The sequence below is a fragment of the Sinocyclocheilus anshuiensis genome, unplaced genomic scaffold (genome assembly GCF_001515605.1).
Source record: "Sinocyclocheilus anshuiensis isolate Anshui unplaced genomic scaffold, SAMN03320099.WGS_v1.1 scaffold446, whole genome shotgun sequence".
NCBI classification, from domain to species: Eukaryota; Metazoa; Chordata; class Actinopteri; order Cypriniformes; family Cyprinidae; genus Sinocyclocheilus; species Sinocyclocheilus anshuiensis.
The window spans coordinates 65,004-74,546 of NW_015544247.1; the positions used below are offsets into that span (position 1 = coordinate 65,004).

Genomic DNA, 9,543 nt, shown 5'->3' on the forward strand with positions numbered 1-9,543 from the left:
TGTCCGAGGCTCATTTTCTACTCGCTTTTAGTCAGGAAATGCTGAAACCTTTGCTTTGTTTGTATATGTTGTTAACTGAGATCTTAGATGGTGCTTCATTTGAGCCCACTGAAATGGCGCAGGCCTCATATTTGCTGCTTGAACAACCCAAGACACTGGGCATTTTCTGTAATGCGTGTGAACTTTGCTGATGATTAGAGCTCTGTGCATATGTTACACTTCATGTACCTGGGGTTGCTTTGTGTGTGTGAAAGGTGTGAACATCAGGAGACAGCAGGGTGCTAATCTTCCAGAAGTAGTCACTCAGGTTTCCTGTGATTGGTCCAAAACGAAAAACTTTCTTCTGCCGAAACTGATTTAGGCCTTTCACACCAAAAACGTTAACTATAACTATATTAGCGTCGACACCAATGGATGATAACGTTCTGGATGTTATAAGCATGCAATGCAGTTATGTAGTCTGCCACTCTGAATGCTCAACTCTTTAATGTCAGGTGGATTCTGATTGGCTATCAAAGATTTTATCATTCATCAGCTGGAAAAATTGGTTCTGAAAGTGATTCCAACGATATTCGGTATTGTTATAGTTGTAGTGCTGATTAGTGTGAACTTTATAGTTATAGTTCTCGCTATAGTTATCATCCATGGTGTGAACGACAGATGAATTGTATGGGATTGTGATTGTACGATTTGCGTACATATACTGGGGGCTTGCGGGGAGGTGCGCACATGCACTTTGGTCCTCTTGAGTACATCTGGGGCGCCCACTGAGCATGTGTGGATGGAGAAGAGAAGTGGCGATTTATCTCTCTCCGTCAACATACCATCTGGGGCCTCTCTCATCCCCCTGTCGCTTAGCAACCTGGACCTGACTTTCATTCCCTTCAGAATGTATTTGACATCAACAGATCCAAAACTACAGCTCATGAATGACAGGCGGAGGACATTTTGAGATTCTTGAGACTGCTGGTTAGTTTGAGTGTACACGACTTAAATTGCCTTCAAATATGTCGTTGAAATATGTAAGCAAATGGCTGTGTCCGAAATGTAAGTCCATGTCGGTTAATGACCTCACAGGCTTTCAGACGGCTTCTAAAGCATCATACTGTCATGTGTAATGATCTAGAAATAATTCTTGTGAGAGATAACCTAACAAATATTTAATGACTACAAATGCTTAATTCTTCCCAGAAAATCATACGTTACGAATGTACATTCATAGATTATTAACCACTCCATCAGATACCATTTTCAGTCTTGAACCACACGCAGAGAATAATGGAAAATCACAGGCAACACGGGATCAAAAACCTTCAAAACGAACCAGATGAAGGCATATCAGACAGAAAGGATGTTATGCTAACATCTAATGCCTTCCTACCTCCGTATGCTATCTGCAAATGCTGCTTTTTTCAGGTTTCAGGCACAACCAATAACACTCATTTGATACTGAGTAGAAACAGGCTATTAGGTGTATCACAATCTTTTTGGTTGGTTATTTGGTGCAACTGCTCTCATGGAAACGTTCTGTCTCTTCTGCGTTTCCCCTCTCTCTCTCTTAGAGCAAATGGCTCTGGCTCAGCCTTGTTTGAGAGGAGTGCATTTGGGGACTTCAACAAAACATAGGAGACTGCTATTCTTGGCTTGAACCGGTTAATTCTGGAAGATTCTGAGCTAGGTAGAGAGAGAAAGATGATGTGATGCTGGCTATCCTTGTATGTCTTTAGTGAGCAGAATAACCTTTCCTTTGGCAGATAAATGTATGCTGTACTGCAGGGTAAGCCAGCAGGACCGTACATCACCACTGAGAATGTAGCCTGCACCTGGCATCTTGCCTCGTTGTGTAAGCAGACAGTTGCTCTACTCACTGCATCGTATTGGGAAAAACATTGAATTGCTGCATCGTAATATATCATTATATATAATGTATACCTTTAAAATTATATTATTATTAATAATACAAATGATAATATTAATAATGACATTTAATGAGCACAAGTAATTATAGCATAAATACTAAAAATTTTTATTAACTTTGTTCTGTATTATCAGATTCTGATCAGAAGTCTTTAATACGTTTTTAAGCATCTATTTACTCTTATGTAACATTAATTATTAAATTGATATGCTGTGATTACAATCATTGCATACACATAGAATGTCTTTTAACAGGGTCACTTTGCAATCCACTCTACTGCTGCACGCTTGGTGCTTTTTGTCTCTGCAGCTCTGCGTGACACCCACGCATCTGTGTGTGATGCCGTTAGATTTGCGTCATTTGACGGGGCAGGATGCCTGCAGACCACAGTCTTTATTCATTTATATTGATCAGGCGTAAAGCAAACAGAATAGAAGTGGCTGAATCTCAGTTCAAGGGCTACTTACGCTTCTTTAATGACAGAACATCTCGGTGTCCTTTAAAGGTTGTGCTGATCTCCCTTATTTTAGTGGGGATTTGATTTAGGCAGCTGTAGATTATGCTACATTTAGGACACACGATTGATTGGCTGCTGTAGGGTGTGAAAGATGATTGAACATGCCTGCAATGTTCTTCAGTGACATTAACTGCAAACCAAATGTTGTTGTGATGAAAGCCTTGTGTGAGGACATGTTTTTAGCGATTAATGTTGGAATGAAGTGATGAATCCATCTGGGTTCCCCTTCAAACAATTACCATGGTAACTACAGTTTCTGTTTAAATATCTTGATTTGTAGAATTAATGTTACTACTGTAAAACCAAAACAACAAGTGTAGTACGGTTTCAAAAGATGATATTTATTTCACAGATCCCTGGAGTGCTTGATTCTGATTGGTCAGTTGTGGTATTCAGTGCTCTGATATTTCATAATATAGAGAGCAACAGTGTCCACCCACTTTTTCAGTGACCTTGGTTCCAGAAGTATTCCTATTCATTTTTCCCATAGGTTTTTTAAGTGTTCATTTAAGAGTTATAAGCCATGATTTATAAACTAAATGATAAATTATAAAGAAAAAGGTACAAAACTGTGTACCTAATAGTTTTAACTACAGTCCCATAAAGTATTGAATGACATAACTGAATTAAAAAGAGAAATATAAATGGTTGACTTAAAGATGTTGATTTTATAAAGAGAAACATTTATTTTTTGTTTATTGCAAAATATGCATATTAGGCTATATTCATATTTAAGAATGTAGAGAAACTGGCTTTATTTGTAGTGCTTCATGGGAATGGGCAGGCTTTCTTTTGGTGTGATTTGCTTCTCGCAGTTCTGTGTTTGGTAAAGATTTCTTTGCGGAATCTTGGGTAATTTAGTTTTTCACCAGAAATTTCACTGTTGAACAGGATTATTTAAAAAATAAGATGAAAGAATGCAGACTGACGTCTTCCACAAAAGTATAAACCATCGATTAACACTTTCGTAGGTCACAGTAGGTCTGTCTTTAAAGGTGTATAATTTATCTTTCAAAATGAATCTCCTACAGAGAAAATTAATGGGATTTTTACTTCTGGAACTTGACTATTGTGCACTAGCATTTCCGTGGTTTCATTGTGGTAATAACTACTGTAAGGTACTATGGTAACATTTTTAAGGGATTCTTGGTTGTGGAATTCCAGCAATGCTACCAGATGACCCGTTGGATGGTTTCTCACTGCATTCGTGATTTTTAGGCTACGTTTTCTCAAAAGCTATGTAGAGTTAAACATTCATCAAATGCCTTATCTCGTTTACTGTACATATGTAATTCACTTACGCTGTGTGGTTTAAAGACACCTCAGATGGAGTCTCTCTCACGCACTGATTTTTGCACTGCACCTTTTATGAGTTTTGCTATGACAGATATTAAAAGAAAAGCTTTCCCAAAGATCTCTCTGGGCCCACTTGCAGGTTGAATGTAAAGTCTGTCCTTGTGTCCATGTATACAGTTATGATGCCATATCCTATAGGTTACATCAGGTAACACTAATCTTTGTAAACAGTTTTGTTGGATATCCTGCTTTTGTTGTCACGTCTACTTATTTAGATTAGCTGATTCATTATTTCTTTTCTCAACTGTAAAATAACTTTCTCCATGCTAGTGTAATCTTAATGCTCAACAACTATTTACAATAGCTTTTATTTTTAGTGACCGTAAAGAGAAGCTTTTCTGATAAAAAAACATTTAATGGGGTTCACAAACTCTTTAAACTTAACTTTTGCCTTTGACTGTATTTTTTGAACACTATTGAAATTAAATAAGAATGTATAATGCTTTGAATTTATGTATTTAATGTGCTTTTCAAAGTTTTATTCACAATCTTTAAAAATGGCCTATTCTGTAATTACTGTTATTTCATTATGTGTTTCACAGAACAAGATTCAACATTCAAAAACCTTTGTCTCTTGTCTAACACTGAAATTATGTATTTTTATTTACTCTTTATGCTGAAATAATCACTGAATTTTTACTACATTACTTGTGTGGTTTGCTGAAAAAGACAAACAAAAAAGACAGTTGGAAACTAAATCAATTTCACATGCTTCTGTACATTTATCGATGATATACTGAATATCAGAATAGCTTTTGCTGACCTTTTTAATGAACCATATTTGCCTATGGAAATGCTGATCTTATGCCTAAGAGAGAAACTAATATGACTATATCTATTTTAAACTGCGAGTCTCTCAGCAGAATTTGATAGGTCAACAGGACCGGAAGAAACACTTGATCCAGCACAGCTTGGAACGATTTCTGCTGAAATCAGTACCAACACCCTCCTTTATTTCCCTGAGCCATCTGGCAATCTGACAGACATCAGCATTAGAGGAAACACAGATCACTAATGTCAGTCATCCTGACATTAACAATTATATACGCAAAGGTCAGATGCTTACTTGGATTAAGACTGATTTTAAATCAATTGCCTAGTGTCTTACAGCAGAAAAGAAACTTGGAAAAAACGTATTATATTAGAGTATGACCCAGAGTCTGTCTCTCTCACTCATTCAGAGACTAAACCCACTTCAGTTATCTGCAAAAATAATAATTTATTATCATTTTATTATTAAATTATCATTTTTTTGTCTTATTTTAAAGTAAAAATATATAGGCTATTAAAAAAAACATCCTTAAAACATGGTCGAACTGACCAAGGTTTAAGGATGCTTTTCTATTTTTGAAATTCCATAAGAGATCCTAGAACCTGCAACATCAATAACTAAGATTAGTGCAAAAGGACAACCATTAGTTGTTACCTCATTTGCAGTTTATACAAAGATTAGTAAAGCACTCATGTTGTTAGCATAACACAAGGCCTTGCATAATGTTATCAACCCCTAATGACAAAAGCTATGACATTATAATAGCCCCGATCCAATGGCTGGGTTTAGTTGAGTAAAAAGCTGATTCTCCGTACCATACACATTAATAGCCTGGGGTTGAGCGGGGAATAAAATCTAATCCACCTTTTTCCTGAGTAACCGATGACGAGGGCCGCTATGATGGATTCTAACTTACGTTTAGGTGATCGTGTTCCGGTCTCCGTAGAAATCCATGTTTAAAACGGGGTAAAAAAAGATCGACTTAATTAAACTGAAACTGTGTTGAATAATGTGTGCTCTTATTATTTTGTGGCCAAAATCCTGCGAACTTTGTCCCGATCTGGAACTGTAGCTATATGTGTGCCCTCATCTGTTTTCAATGTAATTTACCTTGGGCCACTTCATCTATCCATCCACTACGCTACAGGAGCGTTACTGCATAAAGACGGTCCTTGCGACACTGTAAAGTGACGAAACTATGGCCCCATGTAGTTGTTAAAAATCACTTTAATAGTTTTAACGTTATATTATCGGCTCGAAAAATACGTTAATGTGATTGTGACTAGAAAACACCAGAGACGGAAATGTAAAGCATCGTTCCAGTTGAGCGAGACTCCTGCGTTCAGGAAAAAAGAAGTCCTGTAACTGGTCAGTTTTCCACCGTATTTCCTTGGATGTGCGTTCTTAAAGCGAATGTATTACGCAAAGAACATTTCAAATGAATGTACCACACATCTGTGCTTTGCTTTGGTGTACATGTACTCAAATTAGGTATGGGTCACTAGTCAATACATCTGATTGAATCAGAACAGAAATCTTGTGGGACTAGTTCACTAAACGCCAGTGGTCAGTCATTTCAATTATCTAAGCATCAGCATATCTCACATATTTTATTCAATTTCCCATTTTCAAACTTGACTTTATTTCAGAGGAGCAGATACATGTGTCTAATTATAGAGCACAATGTAACTGACATCATGAAGCAACATTGAAACAGCTGAAATGCTTCCACTATTTTATGCACACTTCTTCACTTTCCTAAAATATTATTTGAAACATTTAAATGTTTTAACACTGCTACCTTCGAAGTAAAAACCTCATAGCAGGTATTTTGAATACTGGAGGCAGTAGTACTAAATGATGGCTTACACATGGGCCATGGCATTCAACCAAGGAGATCTTTTGTATCATGTTGCAATCCAATGGTACTCATTTGCAGACCATCACAGTGAACATCTGCTTCAGACTGAACTGAAACGTTCTGCGCTGCACTGACCGCCTCAGCAGTGACATAACACCTGTCAATTATGCAACAGCTCAGTCAGAGGCTAAGAGCTAGCGATTTTCAATCTGTAAAGAAGTTGAGTGCTGGCAACCATCCATTAGGCCCATCCTGGATGGAAGGCTGACTGTCAAAAAAAAAAAAAGGAAAAAGGTACTAATATGGATTTACACACACACGTATCGTGTGTGTGCAAAATCCTTTTGCAAAAAGATCCATTTTTAATCCAGGATTTGTGGGGGGCAATGTTGCATGTTTGACGACTGCATAGGGTTTATATATTGTAGAAAAAGATACGTATGCCATTTCCCCAGAAAAAAGTTTTTTTTTTTTTTTAAACCATATGTTTAAAATCATACTGTAATACTAAAGCACTTGTATGGCTAGACTATGATCACAGTCAACAGTCAGATCAAAGGTTTTGCAAAATATGTTTATCCCAGAGAAAACACGTGATTATAGTTTGCAAATATTTAATTGTCATTTTTCATTCTTAGAAATAGATGCTAAATAATATTTTGGAGAAAAAAAAACATGTTCTGAACAAACTAGACATGATATTTCTCAATAATATAAGAAGTTACAGTGATACAAAACAGTTAATTTTCACAAGCATAATTTACACGCAGCGTTACCTTTTGCTTTCCTAAAACACAAAGTCAGCTGAACCATTTTGGACCTCTGCTGCCAACATGCATACTACAATCATCTCTGCCTGAAAATTCTTCACAGAAGTCAATGAAATGGCAGAAAGGAAAACATCTGTTGTGTGCTTTCAGTTTATAAAACATTTATACAGTGTCTGCTGGTTCAAGACACGTCCCAAATGCACCATAAACCACCTCAGTTTGGAGGGAGAACCCATTAAAATAAAAACTTAATGCTGACTGATAACAATACAGACACAGAAAAGACATTTAGTGAGGGTGGCAAGTGCAGAAATAACTTTTTTCATAGACAAAGCTAACAGAGATTTTAAAACATTTTGAACACTTGAAAAGAGATGTTTTACTACAGAATTTTAGAAGCAAAGAAATGGAATATTAGGCTACCAGAAAACAGGTACTTAAAGCATGTTTATTGTGCTCTGTAAGGCCTAACAGTGTCGGTACTGTGGGTAAGTTGATGTTTCCTATGGCTTGAAATACTGAATTGTAAACTTTCTGGGAAATTCTGCAATCAAAACTTTTTGTAATTGAACATTCACATAACATCCTGGTGTTTCATCTGAGGATTCATTCTGAATGTTCTCTCAGTGCAGGACTGGATATCCGGGAATCAGCAGCAATAGGAGACGTCGGTGCAGAGGAGACAGATGAAACCAAATACATCATCCTTTAACTCTCTGTCTGGAGGACCTGGTGTCTAGCCAGAACTAATGGCATGTCATTAAAATAATCCAGAGAGCACTGAGCAACTGAACCCACCAAAGGATGAGCTTCAGTAAATGAGCCCAGTGCCTCAAAGTCTGGGCGACAATCTCTTAGAGACCTCAAAGTCCAAGTGTTTGTCCAAATGCCTCAACGCCAATATCAATAAGAACAAGTGATGTTGTTTGTTTAAACAACGAAGCCAGGAAGTTTCAAAAGCCGGTCAGCTTTCATCCATTTTCTGCCTGTTCCAAGTCCAGTCATTCATGATGTACCTGCCAAACCTTCAGTCCAGTTAAACAGCTGAGATACGTTATAATCAGTGCTAAAAAATGGATCAGTGGATCATCTTACAGCATCCACACTAATGCTGTGGAAGAGTCTGGTCTCCAGTCTTTCATCTTCTAAGTGCATTTCAGGCCTCCACAGCTTCTAGGTCTAGCGGCTCTGAAGATAAAAGCAACAGTCTAGATCAGTTCCATGTGGTGTAATGGGAGTGTTCATGGAGGTTCATCTCATTCTCCTAATTTATGGACATAGTTGACTGGAAAAGAGCCACTTCTAGACGGTTCTCCCTCTATATGGCCCACCTGGGAGGGAAAGAGTGCAAGATGTTTAAGTCTTCAGTTTGAGCTGTTTACAGGAAATTTATTCACAGATACTCCAAAGCTTGTTAAAAGCACGCTTGGACACAGGATGTGTGCATGTCAGTGTGAGAGAGTTTGTATACTTACCCACCAGTGTGGGTCATCAGTTGCTGTCACTATGATGACCTCGTTCTTAAAGAAAGCCAGCTGATTGGCACCAACTGCTCTGCAGTCAACTAACGCTCTGACCTTTTTGGGTCTCTCCCTTAATGAGATCTGAGACACATACAAAAAATAAACACTTTAGCAAGTTAAGGCTAGAACACACTGTATGATTTCTAAAATCTGGTTTTAAAACGGGCATTAGGGATGGTAAGATTCACAGATTTGCATCGGCATAAAAGTTAACGATGCGATGCATCCATTTAAAAAAGTGTGCATCGGATACAAGTTGGCATTTGTATCACGATGCATCATCTCTAACATTTTTGCATTGGTAAAAAACGATTTATATATAATTATTAGTAGATGCGCTATACTTTTATTTAGAAAGTGACCAATAATTTGTGACCAATATTTTATATGTAGATTGATTTCTCCTCACTAAACTCAAGTGTGTTCTCTCATCACCACTGCTGCTACGTGAATATGATGCATCACAACACTACAGAGACTGAGGCGTGTCTCGAGTCACATAGAATGCAGATTAAAGTATAATGGTTTCTATGCCACCAAATGGCATTCATCAAACAGGCATCACCTTTATGGGAAATGAACACATCCTTAAGTTAGATCCTTCCTTTTAAACAAAAGAATAACAACAAGAAAAAAATATTAATTGCTTGTTTGATTGTGCATGGTTTTATTTTAGCTTGTTTGATTGTGCATGGTTGTGCTTGCAAGTTTGAGGTTATATTTTAGCTTGTTTGATTGTGCATGGTTGGGTTCGCAAGTCTGTATGATTTTTTGTTTGTTTGTGTGTGTGTGTGTGTGTGTGTGTGTGTGTGAGTGAGTGAGTGTG

At 37.4% G+C, this 9,543-nt stretch overlaps 1 protein-coding gene across 1 annotated transcript in view; it reads right to left on the reverse strand.

Moving 5' to 3' along the window:
• Window positions 1–7,021: 7,021 nt before the first annotated feature.
• LOC107697697 (arf-GAP with SH3 domain, ANK repeat and PH domain-containing protein 2-like) overlaps window positions 7,022–9,543 on the reverse strand; it is a 29,533-nt gene continuing 27,011 nt past the window's right edge. The window contains exons 25-26 of the mRNA XM_016498494.1: window positions 8,670–8,798; window positions 7,022–8,525 (exon numbers count right to left, since the gene is read on the reverse strand). Of these exons, the coding sequence (XP_016353980.1) occupies window positions 8,451–8,525; window positions 8,670–8,798 (204 nt within the window). The 3' untranslated portion in view covers window positions 7,022–8,450. The remainder of the gene's footprint in view (window positions 8,526–8,669; window positions 8,799–9,543) is intronic.